Source organism: Bactrocera oleae, chromosome X, assembly GCF_042242935.1.
Source record: "Bactrocera oleae isolate idBacOlea1 chromosome X, idBacOlea1, whole genome shotgun sequence".
Classification (NCBI taxonomy): Eukaryota; Metazoa; Arthropoda; class Insecta; order Diptera; family Tephritidae; genus Bactrocera; species Bactrocera oleae.
Window position 1 is genome coordinate 32,103,454 of NC_091541.1, and position 21,369 is coordinate 32,124,822.

Sequence of the window (21,369 nt, forward strand, 5' to 3'; positions counted from 1 at the left end):
CTCGTATTGAATTGGAAATTGTAAAATGGCATGTACTTAGGTTTTATTATAAATCATTAGCAATTAAAATGGGGTAGTCATATACGTATATTCTGGTGAATTCATTGCCATTAATTGTCGGAAACATATTTACTGTATTATATTTTAAACCAAGACTTGCTACATCACAGTTAATGTTTTAACGTGAGTGAGCAATGATGTACGTCATATATGTATTTAATGAGACAAAATAATTGCTTGTGACAAAACCACTACACTATTTTCTGGAAATTTTCGACATTTCCTTCTGGGTGTTACAAACTTCGTGCAAATTTAGTATACCCTCTTTAAAAATAACTGGTCTATGTTTACCAATAAACGATTTATTTGCATCTAGAAGTTTGAAATAATTTCTGAAAATAAAAACTAATAATGTTTGTTTTTATAGAGATATTGATTATAATATCTACTAATTGTAAACCTTCGGCCACATTTCTGACGAAAATTCTCTCAATAGACAATTACTTTTTAACAGCCGACTTTACTAGTGCACAGCCGATTATTTGCGAAAATCTTGATGTGCACAATGAATAGCTTTCCATTTCCAATATTCAAAAGTGCTAAGGAAAAATATTATTGTACTAATAGAAAAAATTACATCATAAACTGAGAAATTATTTATTAGTTTATTTATTCAAGTATACATTTGTTGCGTGCAGTTTTATCTCATTTAATAGTAACACAGGTGTGGCCAAATTACCACAAAAATAAGGAAATCAGATATGTGCAAACTCAATGTTATTAATATATTTTTAATTATCATAAAATTTTTCTGTGGTAGGGAATTAATTCTGTCTAAATAAATGAGATTGATTGCCATTGGGAACGTTACTACTAATATATAATATATACATATGTATGTACATACTAAGCGATGTATCACTTACATTCAAAGAACGTAGAAATTAAATATAATTTATGTGGATAAAATATAGATAGTTACCGCAGCACTGTGTATAATTAAAGTTTTAATTTAGCCAAGATCCCATTTCACTTTAGCATCATGTGATCAATAGAATGATAACAAAATCAGTTAACTCTCTGCAGTCGTCACTCACTGAGTGAGTGGATCAATTTGTGCTTAAATTAATAATCAGAAATAATATTATAATTGACAGTATTGTTTTAGAGTGCAGAGTGGTTTATTCTCAATTATATTTTACGCTTACGGATTTCGTACTACGGTAAAATTACTTGTATAATAACCGTATTTTTTTTTGTTGAATTTTATGAGATTTATGCAGGCAATTTTTAATAAACTTTGCGTACCGATGCTTTACCAAACTACGCAATACAATTGAAATCACTATATAACGCATAAACTTATATATATTGATTTTCCATATTAAATTCGTTCACTATGGATTCTCAAAATCTTAACGATGAATGATTTATGATGTTATGAAACTAAATAATTATGAGTACAATCGACACCCTGTTTCGAACGAAATCGATTATAAAAAGGAGGAACTACACTTGCAATAATTATGTTTTATGAATTTGATACTACGTTCAACCCAATGTTAACGTTAAATTTCACTTATACTCATTTACATAATTTTTTTAACACGTGAATTAAACTGTCGAAGTGTATAACCAGTATGTGTACATATGCCTTTTATTTAAATTTTAATGTAAATTATGTATTACCAACAGGGACGCAAAGCGTTGCATTGTCATAATGTTCTCAAAGAATATATTATACAATATATAAGTACGATATTTGTAAAATTTAAAGACGGAACGAGTTTTATATATTATATTTTAATACGTTCTAAATAACTATTTGTTTTTAAAAATATGGCGAAAATTGTGGTTTTCAAAAAGCTTTAAACATTTTCCCATTTTTTTTTGATGCAAACCTATACATTTGTGCATACTTCGGTAAGAAATATACAAGTTTCATATTCTTTCAGAGCTGATACACAATTTATGTTTTTAGGAATATCTTAAGATCTCCAAATATACTTCATCGATTTAATGAAAAATCGTTTCTTAATAATTCTTATTACGTAAGTTTGACAGTATCTTAATGGAGGAAATCGGAGAACTGTGCATGTTTTCCATAGAATGTTTATAATAAACAAGATTTCGAAGTTGAGCAAAATTTGGTTCTGAAATAATTGGGAACAGTCTTTCCCTAGCTTACATATACCGAATATGATAATAAGTGTCCTTTTGATTAGTTATATACCATATACATATATTAGTTAAAATGTGAGATATTTAATTAAAAACATATATATTTCTGTGTAGACAATGTAAATTGGTGCCAAAAATATATGGCACAGGTAGTTAGGCAAATAGCACTGTCCAATTACACCACAAAATATTACATTTATAATACCAATATTTGTTGTCAACAAAACCTGCAATGCTTCAAATTCTTGAACCCCTCTGAAAAATATATTTTCAGTTTTATGTAGGTCTGCAAATTCGGCGAGGCGTTGATAACCACCTTATTCGACGCAAATTACAGCCTGGGATAGCAACTTGTTCATTCAACTTGACCCTGGCGGCAGCATATGTGCGAGCCTTGGGGTCCTGAGTGTAGTCATGGAAGAGCACTTTTTCCGCCAAACGGTCCAGTTTTTCTCAGAATCAGCATCGAAACGGCCCAATAACTGCGGCCATCATGTTTCCGGCTGATAGGATAGTCAGATTCAGCTTGTTGAAGCCCACTGTTTGACTGCTCCTTACTCTCTGGTATTTACCAATGAATTCACGTTTCGTTAACGGTGACGAAGTGGTCTTATTTCATACAAGTACGAACATGACCCTTTGAGATGCGAATAGTTTCAGCTCTTTCAGTCTGCCAATATGAGAGCATGGATTTTGTTACGTTCACCTCCGAATCCCAGCCCTCTTTGGTTTAACGTTCGATTTCCCTTTCAAAATAAAAATCGGATCACCGACTATAGTAGCCGTCGACTATAGTTAATTTCTTACATAATAATAAATTTCTCTTGCGATAGTATCGCCATTGTGCCGTGCGACTAAGTACTTATCGGACCGTCCTGTTGTTGATGTTGTAACAGTTATCTAGTCCCCTCTTAGGTAGTAAGTTATAGTTTGGTTGTCGTCGAGATCATCTATCGGGAGGCACAGGAAACGAGCAGTTTCGATGGGGTCGGACCATAGTGAAACGGGTGTTAGATGAGTGGGGTTCGTTGGGCATGCAAAGATGTGGTTAGTGTTATGCGGAGACTCATTGCATGCAGGACATATATTGGGTATGTCGGGGACGATTCTGAATAAGTAATAGTTTAACCTGCTACAGTATCCAGAACGAAGTTGCGCAAGGGTCACGCTAGATTCCCCCAGTGAACTCGAGCTCTATGTCTGAGATGGGTAGTGGGTTGACTTCTAGTACGCCATTCACTGAGAGGGAGTCGATGAAGGTGTTGATAGCTCCACTGTGAGTGGCGGTCAGTGCTTGTTGCTGACTATCGGAATTTTAATGCCATCGACAGAAATGTTTAGATCCAGTCTGTACTGCTTCGTCCAGTTTGTAAAGATTGTCGCTGTGGATTTAGTGAGGAGAGTGTTGGGTTCCTTGCAGAAAAGAAGCGAGAAAGGTCGGAGAGTAGCCGTTTACTTTCGAGCACATGCCATCGATTCCATTGCCCGACGTCAATATCGGGAAGTCATTAGCGTACGGGGTCATGGAAATTCCTTCTAGTAGCTTGGGGAGTTTCGAAATATAGAAATTAAACAGTAGCGGGGAGAGGACACCGCCCTGTGGCACCCCTTGTGTAGTTCTTCCAAGTTTGGAGTTTTGACCTTGAAACAGTACGGATGAATGCCAACCGCTCAGGTAGTTCATAGTCCACCGCTTCAGCCGTAGAGGCAGCGTTGATTTTTCTAGGTCCTCAAGTAGCGTTGTGTGATTGATTGTGTCAAAAGCTTTTGACAAGTCTAACGCTACGAGGATCGCAAGGTGGCTTCTGGTTTAGGCCATGAACTATCTGGGCGTTTATGACACTAAGTGCTGTAGGGTGCTGTGCACTTAATGAAAGCTACGCTGATGGTCTGCTAGACTCAGGTGGTGGGTGAATGTTGTGAGCAACAAACTCTCAAGTGTCTTCACTACTGGGGAGAGGAGAGTTATCGGACGATAAGACTCCCCTTTGTTGGCGGGTTTCCCAAGTTTCAGTAGTGGGACCACTCTTGCGACACTCCACATATCGGATATTTGAACAGTAGTCAGCGACAGGTAGATGACCTTAGTTAGGAAGCTTACTGCCGTCGTACCTAGATGCTTAAGCATCAGCATATTAATTTCACCAGGGCCAATGTAAATTGCCGGCTAAAATAGCTTGCGCACTCCTTCGGGCCCGAGGAGGCATGGCCATCGAATTGGATTTCAATCCGATCGTTCGGAATTGGCAAGGCCTTGACAATATTCGAAAGCTTACTCACACCGGTAGAAAGGCTACAAGATTTCACCATCAGGTTTACCATTTGCTGAATGTCCGAATTGAGATCTCTTATTCGGGGATCACAGGGATCGGCATGGCGTAAGGGGTCGCGTTCGTTCGCTAATACAGCTGTTTCGGCTGGAAATTAGGGCGAATTCCGCGATTCTTCTAGCCGGTTTGAAGTGAGTAGTAGCATCGACGCTCGCCAACGATGACGTCCGTAGTGCGGTGAAGGTGCTCTCCCAGAATTCTATGAAGCCGACCCAGTTAGCTTTGTTAGAGTTAAGGAAGGTACGGTTGTCCACAGAAATAAAGTCGGGAGGTTTCTCGATCGAGATAATTATACACAGATGGTCTGGTGCGAGAGTTAGCTTAGGTCGCCAGGTTATGCTTTTTATCAGACCACCGCTAGCGATGGTAAAATCTGGCGAGCTATTACAGGCGCCCATAACTCTGGCTCATTGTGCAGAATGTTGAATCGTCAATCTGTTCCGCCAGCTCCATCCCCCTACGATCGTTTGACAGGCAGGAATGCCTGTCGCCTAAAACCAAACGGTTTTCACCACAAAGTAGCGCACCTATGTTCGGGTGATATCCTGGATAACATATAACTGGATGTATATATTAAATATCTCAAACTCGCATCGCCTGACCGGCCAGCTATACTCTGACAATCAAGGGTAGTGTCCCTGCGGCCGATGTCAACATCGATTAGACGATATTGCACTGTGTTGTCGGAAGGCCCTTCTACGTATTGGTACAGCTGGGCAAATACAATACTTCGGTGTGATTCAATATTATCTAATAATTTTAGCGGTTTTGTTGAACAATATTATTCGAATAATACTGCTTTTTAAATGGTAATTCCCACATAATTATGAAACATGTAAATAAATAATTCTATATACATGTATGAACTTTTTTTATATGCATATATGTATGCATGTATATAGTTGTTTAAAGAAATATTTCGTTAGATCAATAATATCATATATGGCCCAGTGAAATGTTATCTTTCTTGTTTTGAAATATTCAGGTAGAAGCTCTAAAGTAATTAAGTTTTAAAAAAATCCTAAGCGCTGTCTTCTATTCATCAGTCGAGCTCTCTTTTACATTACTTTTACGAAATATTTGTATTTGTTTTATTACATATTCAGAATTTATTGAACAAAGGTTTTACCAGTTGGAAAATCAAATAGTATTTTTTACCGTAAGTCTTAAAGCAAATAAAGTGGTAAGTAATGGTATTTATAATTTTGTAATATTACGCTTATATTATCAATTTGGTTGAATTAAAATATTTAAGCATCTCTTTTACAAAAAAAACTTTGCTACCGACATTGTAGAGTCTTCTTACTATAGACTTTTTGTATCAAAGTATCCGAACAGATGGTAATCGCTTTTCATAAATGTTTCTCTGATCTTCGCGCCATAATTATCTACATTCAAAAAGTCAATTATATTTATTCAAGGTTACGAGTGTTAGAGATATATATATGCCTTTTCCTCTTATTTTAAAGTTAAAAAATATGTGGATTAAAAGGCGAATATTGCGAAAATGTGAATGTAAAACGACTCGTTTAATTTGCTATAGCGCGAATTTACTTTTACTTAAAAATGGTTCTACTGGTTGGAACATAAAACATCAAAATATAGACGAGAGTAAATGTAAAAAGAGAATATATGCACTATTACAGGGCACATCTTTACGTCGTTATTTGAATAACTTTATCATTATATAACAGATGAGATAATGCCAATATCTAAGTAAAACCAAAATATACGATATTCAATATATTGGGTCTATGAAGAATAAGTCTACAGAGTTTTTATGGTCCTACCTCATTTTTCAACGTTTTTGCTAAACAGTTGTCGCACTTTTTGTAGTTTTGAATAAAATATTTGTAAGCAATGTGGGCGGTTATTATTCGATTTAACTTATTTTCAAACTATATCAAGAAATGCCAATAATATTCCAGAAAGAAAGTTTGGTTGGCATACAGTGCGTTCGAAAAATAACGTTTTCGTTGTCCATAGTGTAGGTAGCGTTTATTGGGAAAAGTGTTGTTATTATAGAAAATACATTGTTTTGTTATAGCTTACGTTTATTCAGTACTTCCTCAAATCTCTCGCACCGCCTATTATAGCCTGGTATCTTTGAAGGCAACTTGCAACTAAATTTTCCGCATATTCCACAGGAAGCGACTTCCAGGTATGTTGGAGTAGCCGAATGAAATCTTTTGTTGACGTTTAATGTTTTCTTGATATTTTGCCTTTCATTAAAGCCCAAACATTCTCTATTGGATTGGCGTCTGGTGACTGTGCTGGCCAATCTAAAGTAACAATATGGTTTCCTTGTTTCGATTAAGAACAGAGTCTGCTTCAATGTTTCGAATCATTGTCTTCTTGCAGTATCCAATCAGAGTTATTTTTGACGTAAAGCATATCAGCTGATTTCAGTAAACCCTTTTCATACAATTTTATAACTCTAAGGGCGTTCGACTTTTCTGTGAAACGCATCAAATTCTACATCCATGAGCAGAGAAGAATCCATAAAATACACCTTTTGGGGCTGCTTAACACTCCTTTTAATAAATAAATGTATTGTTTATTTATCATTGCCAAAAGCGTCCCAAGGGTTGAACAATACAAAAGTTGGCTCATATGTGAATATTACATTACTCTAAACACGGTTGATGTTTTTCAGTGCCCAATGCAATCTTTTTTCTATGTGCGTATTTAGAAGAAGGGGTTTGATAACAATACTGCTGCGTTTGATGCTAGATCTCTGGAGTCTCTCCCGATTGTATTTAGAGATATAACCCTTTTTTAAAGAAAATGCTTAGCTTCCCGTAAACTGAGCAGTGGTTTCTTGTCACAATGGAGAACAATAGCTATGCCCTCACTTCTAGATGGTACAAGATTCCTCCCTCTTCCTGGCATTGTTCTTCGTTTCCAGTTTTTCCATAATGGTCAGGCCACCTCTTCACAAATGAATGTTCATTTTTAATACTCCATTTGGGACCTTTAGGATGCTTCGTTATAAAAGCTGTTTCGTTTCTCTTATTGAGCACTTCTTACTTCACGGCACGACATGACTTATTATGAAGGAGGAAAAAAAACCGACCGAATTATACAGACCTGAATCAATCGGAATTGAAGATGTGTTAATTTGCAAAAAAAAACATAAAATCAGCTACCCGCGAATTGATCCCACAAAGGTTATTTTTTGAACACACTGTAACTGACTAAACTTAATGTAATTTTAAACTGTAAATCTACTATATTACTGTTCAATTAAGTTTCATTATTTTTATAACCTGAACAGTTTGTACCTATTAAGTTTGCAATGAAGTGTGTAACACCCAGCAGGAAAAGTCGAAGACTGTATAAAACGAACATAAGTATATGTTATATAAATGATCAGCGTGACGAGCTGACCTGTCGAGATGACAACAGTTTCAGCTATCTTGCGCACCTAAATCGACGTCTGCCAATGTGGGAGCGTGGATTTTGTCACGTTCTTCTCCGTATCCAAGCCCCCTTTGATTTTACGTTTGATTTCCTTTTCAAAATCAAAATCGGATCACCGACTATAGTAGCCGGTGACTATTGTTAATTTCTTAGAATAGAAAAGATTAATTTTGAGGTATGCACCGCGACCTAAGATCTATTGTGCCCTCCCCTAAGTCATATCGACTCATCAAGCCCCAGCATGTTGATAAACTCCAATATTCTGCTGGGTACTAGTGAAGCGATACAATCCCTGTTTGGAAACATGTATCCCAGGGCCTTGATTCTGCGTCTGTCTGTCTCTCCCTCCCTGCTCTTTCCTCCCTACGGAGCAGCTCTTTAATGGTATGTGGACGAACCGCTATGAATAGTTCCGGTCCTACCATTTTTGTAGAGGCTGCAGAGCGGGCCAACTCGTCAGTCAGTTCGTTCCCGGCTATACCCCAGTCGCCGAGCACCCAAATAAGGTGAACTCGGTTGAGTTCTGATAGACTGTTCAGCCGTTCTATACACTCCTGCACTAGAAGTGATCTGACCTCATAGGCAGAGATCGCTTTTAGTGCCGCCTGACTATCGCTGAGTATAGCAATACTTCTATTGCGATAGTTGCGTTGGAGGTTTATCTCTACACACCGACTTCTAGCATAGACCTCGGCTTGGAAGATGCACGGAAAGTGCTTTCCCTTAGCAGCAGGCCCAGTGATGAATCATTCCATTCCGCTTTGCTGCCAAAGGTAACTTTGATTTTCTTAGTTAAGCTTACTATTTTGGTAATGCTGTCCCTTGGGAGAAGGGCCAGTGGCATTTCCTCACTTAGCGCCTTCATCTGCTGGGATGAGATTACCTTCCCTTTGCCAACTCCCTCTGTTGTCATTCGGAGTAGAGTCTGTTTGGCTCTCTGTTTGATTACAATATGTAGCGGTGTCAGTTCTAGCATGACTTCCAGTACTGCAGTCGGACACGTATGCATTGCGCCCGACGCGCAGATGCAGGCAAGTCTTTTCTTACACAATAATAAATTTCTCTTGCAATACTAACGCCATTTTTTTTTTTGTTTTTAGGCTGTAAGGAGGGTTTCAAAAGTCTTCGTACCATAAAGGGATCGTCATCCTACGTGAGTGGTGTACCCAATAGAACACTCCCCTTTTCTACCATGGATTTTTTCCTTGCCCCGGGACCGCTTTCGCATTACTTCAGAGCAAGGTTTCCAAGATGGACCCATAGCGGGTCAGTTTCTACTCTCCCTGCGTCCAGGGATGCCTACTGCTTCTAGCCAGCATCAGGCTGACTATTTTCTATTGAGTGGAATTGGTCAGAGGGTTCGCGTCCATGTCCCTTTTCTTGATGCGTAGTACATGTTCCACGTATGAGGCAATTTGTTGCTATTAGGTTTTCCGTGTTTAGTTCTCCAACTTTGTTCTCTAGAGTTCTCCGAGCTTCATTCCATCGATGGCACTCAAATAAGGTATGGTTTGCATCATCGAGTGGTTCGTCTCCGTAAATACATGCAGAGCTCTCGGATTTTCCCATGTTGTACAGGTATTTTCGAAAATACCCGTGGCCGGAGAGCATCTGTGTTAGGTAGTAGTTCACCTCGCCGTGTTTTCTACTATGCCATATCTCTATATCTTTGATTAATTTGGCGGTACATTTTCCTTTGCGCTCCCTTGTCCACCGATCTTGCCAAAATTCGAGTGTTGGCTTCCTTGCTTGTTGTCTTGTTTGCATGGGTATTTCTGTTCCATCTTTCTTCCATAACCAGAGTTGTCTTCTATCCTTTGCGAGTAGATCTATTGGGATTACGCAGCTTATCACTAGCACTGCGGATTCGGATACAATGCGGTAAGCCGAGGCGACTCTCTGGGCTGCTGTTCTCTGCACCTTAGCAACTACTTTCCGTCTATGTTTCACGTTTAATGTATCGGCCCACAGTTCACTACCATATAATAGCACTGACTGTGTTGTGTTCATGAGCAGTTTTCTTCTGCTTGCAAGCGGACCTTCGATGTTTGCCATAAGTCTTAAAAGCGACATGGTTATATTGGTTGACTTTTTAGAAGCGTGCTGAATTTTAGCCCAGTACGTCAGTTTGTTGTCCATTCTTATACCTAGCTATTTTACAGTTTTCGTCGTTTATATGGTTTCTGAATGAACTTTCATGTTTACCTCCAACGGGATGTGATTCCTAGTGAGCAGGATCAGCATGATTTTTTCTGCAGTTAGGCTAAGGCCGTGTGAGTCCAACCATGTCTGTGTTTGCAGTATGAGTTATGTAAGTATTACGAGCTGTTATGACGGCAGCGATGTCGTCTGCGTACGCAACGAGGTAGCAGTCGTCTGGCATTTCGACGTTTAAAATTCCGTCGTAGCTGACGTTCCATAGGTCTGGTCCAAGTATGGATCCCTGCGCTGCTCCGGAGGTGATTTCTTTTCTTTTAGGGCCGTTACTTGTATCATATAGCAGTTCCCTGTCATTAAGATAGCTTCGTATCATTTTCATCAAGTAGGGGGGCGTTTTGAATCGGTTTTCTAGTACATCTGTCATATTTATTCATTTTGCGCTATTGAATGCATTTCTTATGTCTATTGTTGCAAGAGCGACTATTGGCCCTGTAAGTTGTTCTTTCGATTGGCTTCGTCCTCGCTGCGCACAACGGCTTCATCGACTAGTAACGCCATTGTACCGTAAGACTAAGTACTTATCGGACCGCCCTCGTACGTATTGGTACAGCTGGTCAAATACATTACGTCGGTGGGATTCAATGTTATGTAAGAATTTTAGCTTTTTTGCTAAGCAATAGTATTCGAATTATACTGCTTTTTAAATGGTATTTCTCACATAATTATGAAACATGTAAATAAATAATCCTATATACAGGTATGAACTATTTTTATATACATATATGTATGCATGTATATAGTTGTTGAAAGAAATATTTCGTTAGATCAATAATATCATATATGGCCCAGTGAAATGTTATCTTTCTTGTTTTGAAATATTGAGGTAGACGCTCTAAAGCAATTAAGTTTTAAAAAAATCCTAAGCGCTGTCTTAAATTCATCAGTCGAGCTTTTTTTTACATTACTTTTTGTAATTGTTTTATTACATATTCAGAATTTATTGAACAAAGGTTTTACCAGTGGGAAAATCAAATAGTATTTTTAACCGTAAGTCTTAAAGCAAATAAAGTGGTAAGTAATGGTATTTATAATTTTGTAATATTACGCTTATATTATCAATTGGGTTGAATTAAATTATTTAAGCATCTCTTTTACAAAAAAAACTTTGCTACCGACATTGTAGAGTCTTCTTACTATAGACTTTTTGAATCAATGTATCCGAACAGATGGTAACCGCTTTTCATAAATGTTTCTCTGATCTTCGCGCCATAATTATCTACATTCAAAAAGTCAATTAAATTTATTCAAGGTTACGAGTGTTAGAGATAAATATATGCTTTTTCCTCTTATTTTAAAGTTAAAAAAATATGTGGATTAAAAGGCGAATATTGTGAAAATGTGAATGTAAAACGACTCGTTTAATTTGCTATAGCGCGAATTTACTTGTACTTAAAAATGGTTCTACTGGTTGGAACATAAAACATCAAAAAATAGACGCTTATGTAAATGTAAAAAAATAATATATGCACTATTACAGGGTACATCTTTTATGTCGTTATTTGAATAACTTTATCATTATATAACAGATGAGATAATGCCAATATCAAAGTAAAACCAAAATATACGATATTCAATATATTGGGTCTATGAAGAATAAGTCTACGGAGTTTTTATGGTCCTACCTCATTTTTCAACGTTTTTGCTAAACAGTTGTCGCACTCTTCGTAGTTTTGAACAAAATATTTGTAAGCAATGTGGGCGGTTATTATTCGATTTAACTTATTTTCAAACTGTATCAAGAAATGCCAATAATATTCCAGAAAGAAAGTTTGGTTGGCATACAGTGCGTTCGAAAAATAACGTTTTCGTTGTCCATAGTGTAGGTAGCGTTTATTGGGAAAAGTGTTGTAATTATAGAAAATACATTGTTTAGTTATAGCTTACTTATATTCAGTACTTCCTCAAATCTCTCGCGTCGCCTATTATAGCCTGGTATCTTTGAAGGCAACTTGCAACTAAATTTTCCGCATATTCCACAGGAAGCGACTTCCAGGTATGTTGGAGTAGCCGAAGGAAATCTTTTGTTGACGTTTAATGTTTTCTTGATATTTTGCCTTTCATTAAAGCCCAAACATTCTCTATTGGATTGGCGTCTGATGACTATGCTGTCCAATCTAAAGTATCAATATGGTTTCCTTGTTTCGATTGAGAACAGAGTCTGCTCCTATGTTTCGGATCATTGTCTTCTTGCAGTATCAAATCAGAGTTATTTTTGACGTAAAGCATATTAGCTGACCTTTTTCTTACAATTTTATAAACCTAACGGCATTCGGCTTTTCTGTGACATCAAATTCTGCATCCATGAGAAGAGAAGAATCCATAAAATGCACTTTATGGGGCTGCTTAACACTCCTTTTAATAAATAAATGTATTGTTTATTTAGCATTGCCAGAAACGTCCCAAGGATTGAACAATACAAAAGTTGGCTTATATGTGAATATTACATTGCTCTTATCACGGTTCATGCTTTCCAGCGCCCAATGCAATCTTTTTTCAATGTGTGTATTTGAAAGTAGGGGTTTGTTTACAATACTCCTGCGTTTGATGCTAGATCTCTGGAGTCTGTCCCGATTGTATTTAGAGATATAAGTTACACGTTTTAAATTTTTAAATTTTTTTGCTTCTCTTAACTGAGCAGTTTCTTTTACTTCACGGCACGACATGAGTCATTAAGAAGACAGAAAAAACCCGATCGAATTGAACTGACCTGAATTGATCGTAACTGAAGATGTGTTAACCTGCAAAATAATAAAAACATTTTGCTGCGAATTGATCCCACAAAGGAAAAAAGTTATTTTTTGAACACACTGTAACTTACTAAACTTATTGTAATTTTAAACTGTAAATCTACTATATAACTTTTCAATTAAGTTTCATTAGTTTTATATCCTCAACAGTTTGTACCTATTAAGTTTGCAATGAAGTGTGTAACACCCAGGAGGAAAAGTCGAAGATTCTATAAAATTCACATATATGTTATATAAATGATCAGCGTGACGAGCTGAGTCGATTAAGCCATGTCCATCTGTCTGTCTGTAAATGCGCGAACTAGTCACTGAGTTTTTGAGATATCGATCTGAAATTTTGTACATGACCGTTTTCCCCTTGAGTTTGCTCATATGTCAGAACCGCCGATACCGGTCCACTAAAGCATATAGTTGCCAAACATATAAAACGATCAAAATCACTTTCTTGTATGTAAAACTTTTTTATTTGACGAGATATTTTTACTAAATTTTGACATGAATTATTGGCATCGGTGCCATCTCCGAAAAAATTCTGATGCGACCATTATAGCAAGTAGGTGCCATACAAACTGACCAATCAAGTTCTTGTATGGAAACTTTTTTTTTATAAGTGAAGAGTATTATAGCCTCATGACAGCCGAAGTTAACATATTTTTCTTGTTCACCATGCTATTAAACATAAAGTTACTGTGCTATTAAACAAATTATTGATTAACTAGTCTACCTATGGTGCTAAATGCATTTCATCGTATTTATTATGATAACAATGTAAACAACAATTTTTGTTTCATATTGTGTGTAAAAAACTTGTTATTTGAGTATTTATATACATATGTATGTATATATACTATGTATAGAAACAAAGGGTGTATATTATTTAGTTGTCTTTTATTTGCTCTTACTTTCCAGACGCTGTACAAAGGCAAAGAATTGTACCTGATAAAGATTACGATGTAGCATGACAATTAAAATTTAGTATTATTAAATATTCATTAGCATTTTAACAATTCTACAGCGCTCATCAACGCTCAATGAAAATTGGTCGAGTATATTTTTGTACTTAACTATTTTCTATTGGCTATATATGTATAAAGCTGGTTACATTCCAAGGATATTCGACTAAATTTTCTTCGTAATATTCATATCAAGAACCAAAAGATAGTTATGTATACTTCACATTCAGACAAAAGAACATCAGGGATTTATGAAATCACCCAAGCTTCAACCATCATTGAATCTATTGCCGAAGAGAGCCAACTTCAAACAGAAACTAGTTTTTTCTATAGACTTAATGGTAAGTTCAATTCATTTAAATACATTCCAATAACTATTAGAGCAATTTGCTCCAAATAACGCTTATTAAATAAAATTTGTGTTACTATTGTACTTATACCTTTAAAGTTCCCTTATAAAGCATGATGCGATAAATACTATGTCAGGTAAAAAGTTCGTTCGGTTTTTTATTGATTTTTGAAAAGATGATAACTTTGTGTACATTTGTCCGATTTCGCCGTTTTGTTCGTAAACTTGTTGCCAACGAGATGCCAATTCCATTATTCCCGTCCGTATTGGCAAAAAACTCGGAGAGCCAATTTTCACAGCCCTCTCTTGAGGCCCACTTCTCACCATTAAGCGCGTTTGCCATGGACAGGAAAAGATGGTAATCACATCGTGGCAGGTCTGGACTATAAGGTGGGTGCATTAGGAGCTCCCATCTGAGCTCCCGGAGCTTCTGGCGCGTCACCAAAGACGTGTGTGACCTGGCGTTGTCCTGATGGAACACAATTCGGCGTCTGTTGATCAAAGATGGCCTCTTCTGGATGAGTGCTGCCTTCAAGCGGTCCAGTTGTTGGCAGTAGAGGGCCGAATTGAGCGTTTGGCCATAGGGGGGCAGCTCGCAGTAGATGATTCCTTGTCCATCCCACCAAACACACAGCAAAACCTTCCTGGCCGTCAATCCGGTCTTGGCCACCATCTGGGCCGCTTCCCCGAGCTTTGACCACGACCGTTTGCGCTCGATGTTGTCATAAGTGACCCATTTTTCATCGCCAGTCACAATCCGCTTCAGAAACGGGTCGATTTTGTTGCGATTCAGCAGAGATTCGCAGATGGAAATTCGGTCCATTATGTTTTTTTGCGTTAGTTCGTGTGGCACCCAAACATCGAGCTTCATTTTGAATCCAAGGTTATGAAAATGGTTCCAAACGGTTTTGTGGCTTATCTTTAGTTCCTCATCAATTGAATAAGTGCTCACCTGTCGGTCTATTTCCACTACTTCCATGATTTGATCGCAATTTTCGACGACAGGCCTCCCGACGCGTGGTGCATCTTTGACATCGAAATTACCGGAACGGAACCTAGCAAACCACTTTTGCTACATGTTCGCTTACAGTATCGGGCCCATAAACTAAATTAATGTTTTCAGCCGCTTTGGCTGCTTTTTCGCTTTGATCGAAGAAAAATTGTAAAGTATAGCGAATTTTCTCTTTGCTGGTGTCCATCTTTGACGAGCGCTCACAACGTACTGAGTCAATCAATCGAAAAACTGTCAAAGACAAACTTTAAGCGCGAATAAACACGTTTTCAACGCCGTATAGTATGACATGATGCGACACGTAACACTAGTGCTATGGACAATAACGCCATCTCTTAGATAAAAACCGAACGAACCTTTTACTTGACCTAAAATAAGTATAATGCACAACCTATAAGACGATCTCGGTTCCTCTATCCTTAATTACATCGTTTTGTCTGGATGGTTTAGACCGTATCAGTTGCTATTAATCAATACTAAGTTCGGTCACCTACAAAGGTTTGCGTACAGCACCAAATCAAGTTGCATAAAATAAGTAAAGAAGTTCGTATACACTCGAACATTATATACTTTCGCAAATCGTAAGAATTTAAGGCATACAAGTATTTTCGAGTGTCAACCGAACTCCATAGTTAACAATTAAGTTCGGGTGGCGCAGAATATTTTATGCTCCCTCAATTTGCAAGAATCAAACGAAGGTATTTTTGATCTTTGAAGGTAGTTTTGATGTATTAGGTAATCTTTATATTAAAAGCTGTCTTCGATTCGCTAAGCGTTGCTCTCCAGATGCTCAAACAAACGGGCAGAACTTGTGGTGCAACTCTGCGCTTACATGTCTTCCGACGCATACGCAACAGTGTTAAGATTTTTTCTTAGTGGGAAAATTATTTTTTTCGCGTTAAAAAACGTTGCTGTTACCCTTTATTTTTGTTGTCTATAAATTACTATAATTGATTTTCCGGCTCAAGTTTTAAAAAAAACAATAAAAAAAGAAATTTGTATATTCATTTGTTATTTGATCTATTCACAATCGTAAATCTGATCGAAAATATGCATAACAAAACTTGGTAGCACGGAAGATAGCACCTATGCCAGTAAAAGGGGTATGACCACTGTATAATTTAAAAAAAAGTGGTATTACGCAGGAACGATGCGCACGCGGTGGCTGCCAGCACGAGAAGGGCCATGTTGTATAGTCTTTTATAATAACAGCAGTCGTCCTCGAGCCTAACTGTTGACTATGTATTCGCTGTTCCGTTTTGTGTCGTATTCGTTTCAGCTTTCCTGGTAAGCCAGGATCAACTGACTTGCTAACATGGTGTTGCCATGTTATATTGTCGTATATTATATTATATTGTGGCTCGTCCCACAAGTATTCCCCTTCTCGGAGAACGTTATCGAAATCATTGATAATTTAAGAAGGTGATCAGTAGTTCAGCGGAATCTGACGCGTCTCTTGGGTAACGGTGTAGGTAAGCTGAAATCGGATTCTGATGGGCCGTACGATGACGACGAAAATCGTCCCATCCCAGATTCGGATGACTCCGGTGAAGTTAATGTGATAAGCGTTGTGTTTGTGTTTTTGTCATCGTCGTTCTGCTCACTATCGTTGAGCTTATCGTCAGGAAGGAGGTAAACAGGCTTTAGTCGATCGATCGAAACTGTAGTATTTTCGCCTCTGACGTTTACGATTAAATGCCTTGAAATGACTCGGTGAGATCCTTCATACGGTGAAGTGAATGCGTGGTGTGGAGCGTCGCGACGAACAAAAACGTGTGAACGTGTCACTAGGTTTTAAAAATTAATGTTTTTCTCTGACCATGTCGGACGGTGGGTTGAGGTGCGAGGTCTGCGAAGTAGTTTCTCAAGCGTTCTGCCATATTGGATGGTGGCAAACCAGATCGTGACGAAGGAGCGAGGAATTCACCTGGTAGACGAACTGGCTCCACAAACGAGATCGGCAGGATCCAGATCTTCCTTCTTCCTTCCAGGCAGCGCGAATTCCAAGAAGGACGATCGGTAGCATGTCGACCCATGAGTTGTTTTCGTGACAACGAATCGCATTCTTCAAATGATGGTGAAGACATTCCACCATTCCATTCGACTGCGGATGGAAAGTGGTGGTGTGTATGTGTTTACTGCCGAGGAGACGAGCGAGAGCGTTAAAAAGTTGACTCTCAAACTGTGTACCCTGGTCGGTCGTGATTCGTAACGGTACTTCGTAGCGGCATATCCACCCGTCGAAAAGTGTGCGAGCGACACATTCGGCCCCGATATTATCAATAGGAAATGCCTCTGGAAACCTGGTGAAACGGTCGATGATTGTCAAACAGTTACGATATCCTCTTAATGTTACGTATGGGCCAATGATGTCCACGTGAATATGTTCGAAACGTCGTCTGCGGCATGGAAAGTTTTGGATTGGTGATAAAACGTGGCGTGGCTTATTTCGTTGGCAAGTTAGGCAAATTTGGGCCCACAAACCGCAATCGCGGTTAATGTTGGTATACCGTATACTCTTTTTCAAATCGATAACTTTGTTGTTGCTTTAAGATGTAATTTTTTTTGACAACAGAGCAGAAGCGACCAGAGAAATGGCGATTCAAAGACAGCTATTATATATGAATCTTTGTTTTTTTTTTGCAGGTCGCGGTTACGTCCTAATTTTCTTTAATGCAATTTACTCGTTTCGTCATCATCATACGTGTTCGTTCTGATTACATATATCTTTATATATCTAGTACTATTTGAACAAAAGTACATATTCCCTCAGCGAAGAAGGCTTTTGGTTCCAGCAACTTGGTAGCCGTTGCAGATAGAATAAGCTCATCAGCCATTTCATTCACGCCATGCCATTGTAACCTTTTTGATCTCTTTGACTGTCAATAACCCTAAGACTTTAGGCGTTACACTTGATAGTTTGTGCTCCCTCACTGCACAGACGACCGCGATTATTGCCAAAGTACAGAGCCGCAACAAAACCCTCAAGTAGGTAGTTGGCAGCTCCTTGGAAAAGTACAATGAAACGATGTTGGCAACATACAAGGCAATCAGCCGGCCGGTCATCAACTAGCCTGTACCGATGTGGTCGCCTGGATATAGTGAAACGCAATCGAAAAAGCTTCTGATGTATCACAATACTTTACTCGGTAAAATTGCTGAATGGCTTCTGCAGTCCCTGCAGTCATTTGCTTGAATATCATAAAGAAGTCATTCCATGAATAATTCGACGTCATTGAACAGTACACCGACCAGACTGCGGACGCAACAAACTTCAGACACGCAACCGAATTACCCCAAGAATCTAGAGTAACACTTAAGCAACTATGTTTTGAATACTGTAGCAAGTTAACTACTTATCCAGAATTGACCCCAACATACCAAATATATTTCCTGCGTGCAATGAGTCCCCGCATGACTCTGACCACCTCTTTATATGCCTAATGAATCCCTTTCATCTAACACCCCTCTCCCTTTGAAGAGTTTCCTGGGCGTTAGATGACTTCGATGACAAACAATTTTAACCTTACCACCCAAGCGGGTATTAGATAACCGCTACAATAACAACGAATGAGCAGCTTCTTGAAGAGAAATGTGCGTGTACAAAATTCCATATTGATATCTCAAAATGGAAGGACTAGTTCTCGTATATATATATATTATATCGGGTCTCCGACGGTTCTTTCTGTTCTTCCATTAGCACTTCATTAAAGTCTTGCTGCTTGTAACATAACACCCGTGCTATTAAAATTAAACTCCGGGGAACATTTAGCAAAAAATTACTTGTATATTTATGTAAGTACGCAATTTCTATTTTATATCTACATCATTAAATGCAAGGTCTTGATTTCAGTTATTTTAATTACGGCACATCATGCGTTTTGTCAACATAATTCTTTATTTGTTTTTATTTTCAGCTCGAATACCTGCTCGTTTGGTACTTTACTTTTTATCATGGTCTGGCTTTTTGGTTTCATTTATGATGCGCAACGATATAAACTTTGCTCTGGTGGCAATGGTGCGTCCATCGGACGTGTCGAGTTTCTTAAGCACTTCTAATTCGAGCAGCAAATTATTTAGCTTCGCTGATAAAAATGAAACAAGCAAACAACTTTTTTTCAATAATGACAATACGAATATATCTGTGATAAACTCAACAATGGTAATATTTTAAGTGACATTTTTATTGTTTCGAATATATTTACGTTTTTATAATTTTAGAACTCCGAAGACAATGACGATTTATATGATTGGTCTCCATCGGTGAAATCAATAGTTGTGAGCTCGTTTTACTGGTGCTATGTATTGTCACAAGTTGTCGGTGGGATTGCTACACAATACTTTGGTACAAAACAAGTATTTGGGTGGTCTCAATTTGCTACAGCATTATGTAGTTTATGCATTCCCTTCGGGGCTGACCTACACTATTCCGCTGTGATAGTATTACGATCTGTGCAAGGATTCGCTTCTGGCTTAACATGGCCAGCTATGTACGCAATAGTTGGCTATTGGATACCGTTAGCCGAACGGTCCCGGTTTATGTCTAGCTTTCAAGGCTTTAGCATAGGTATCGGCTTAACATACCCTTTATGTGGATTTATCATTGATAACTTCGGCTGGCGTTATGTCTTTTTTACCACTGGTTCCTTGGGTATGATTTGGTGTATATTATGGTATTACTTAGCATTTAACACGCCTAAGGAACATCCACGAATTTCTGCCCAAGAAATTGAATACATTGAAGTAAGTGTTAGTTCCGAAGCAAAGGAAGCAATAGGCATGAAAGTGCCATGGAAATCAATTTTTACTTCTTTGCCTGCGTATGCAATTGGCATAACTACATTTGGCAGAATTTGGATTCATTATATATTTATTGTGTGTGGTCCAAATTTTATGAAAAATATGCTTAAATTTAATTATAAAGCCAACGGTTTTCTCTCCGGCATGCCTTTTATATGCTCCTATATTTCGTCTGTTTTATTTTGCTATGTTGCGGATAAATTGATGCTAAGTAATTGGATGAGTCTCACAAATGTTCGCAAACTCTTTACCGCATTGTCACAAGTCGTACCCGGCATTCTAGTATACTGGGTTGGATATATTGACAAAAATATTGTATTATTATTGATAGTTTGGTTTGTGGCTGTTACATTCATAACAGCCTCATATGCTGGTGCAATGGCTAACATTGTTGATATTGCTCCGAATTTAGCTGGTCCGGTTCTTGCTTTTTGCCAAACAATACATATGTCAGCATCATTTCTTTCTCCGCTGGTATCGGGTATAATTGTCACAAACGAGGTATATTTTCTCTTATTTGTCATCTTTCGTTTTACATACGCTATATGTTGCAATTATTTTCAGAGTTCTATAGAACAGTGGCGTATAGTATTTGGTGTTTCATCGGTAATTGCAATATTAACATATGTCGTTTACCAAATCTATGGAACTGCTGAAATTCAGAACTGGAACTACCCACAGTCACGCAACGATGGTTCTGCAGAAGAAAGCCAAATCCTTAATAAGCGGAAAGAGCATATACGGAAAGATGATTTGTAGACTATGTAATGAAATATATGTACTTAACTAACTTACAATTTTTTATACATCGCTTTTGAATGTGTACTCTTAACAAATGCAAAATTTACAAAGGCATATAACAATACTATGTGTATGTATAAGTTGTTTTGCATTTGTTAATCACGTGAAGGTCATAATATTATTTAAATAATGGTTGGTTTATCTAAGTAATCGATTGGGAAATAAGCAAAAATTACAAGTTATTAGAAAAAAAATAAAATAAAAATTGAACCAACTCTATTTACATACCTTTCAAAACAGAATTCTTTCTTAACAAATAAGTAATGTGGAATACCAGAAACAGTTTTATTTGATGCATAAAAACCTGTGCTACTCGAAATATATATCTATATATATATATATATATATATATATGTAAATATCTAGTAAAGCTTTCGCATGGGTCACTTTCCGAACTCGTAATACTTTATAGTAATATTTATTATGTGTTAGCTTTGAATTATGAAGTCACAACATATAATAATAGTAATTTGATGTAGTCACATAAGATGACTTGAACATATTCTTGATGTGAGAGATCCCAATGCATTTGTTAAATTCTGCTGGAATTTAA

General features: G+C 37.6%; 1 protein-coding gene across 2 annotated transcripts; it reads left to right on the forward strand.

Annotated features, from left to right (window-relative positions):
• Window positions 1–1,080: 1,080 nt before the first annotated feature.
• Window positions 1,081–21,035, forward strand: MFS17 (Major Facilitator Superfamily Transporter 17). Of its 2 annotated transcripts, XM_014244232.3 has the most exons (5): window positions 1,081–1,223; window positions 13,811–14,195; window positions 19,133–19,377; window positions 19,437–20,516; window positions 20,580–21,035. In XM_014244232.3, exons 2-5 carry the CDS (start codon window positions 14,066–14,068, stop codon window positions 20,772–20,774), a joined length of 1,650 nt encoding a protein of 549 aa, XP_014099707.1. In that variant the 5' UTR covers window positions 1,081–1,223; window positions 13,811–14,065; the 3' UTR covers window positions 20,775–21,035. The 2 variants fall into 2 exon arrangements, with proteins under 2 accessions (XP_014099707.1, XP_036223154.1); XM_036367261.2 differs by lacking the exon at window positions 13,811–14,195 and having other exon boundaries at window positions 1,085–1,223.
• The last annotated feature ends 334 nt before the right edge of the window (window positions 21,036–21,369 follow it).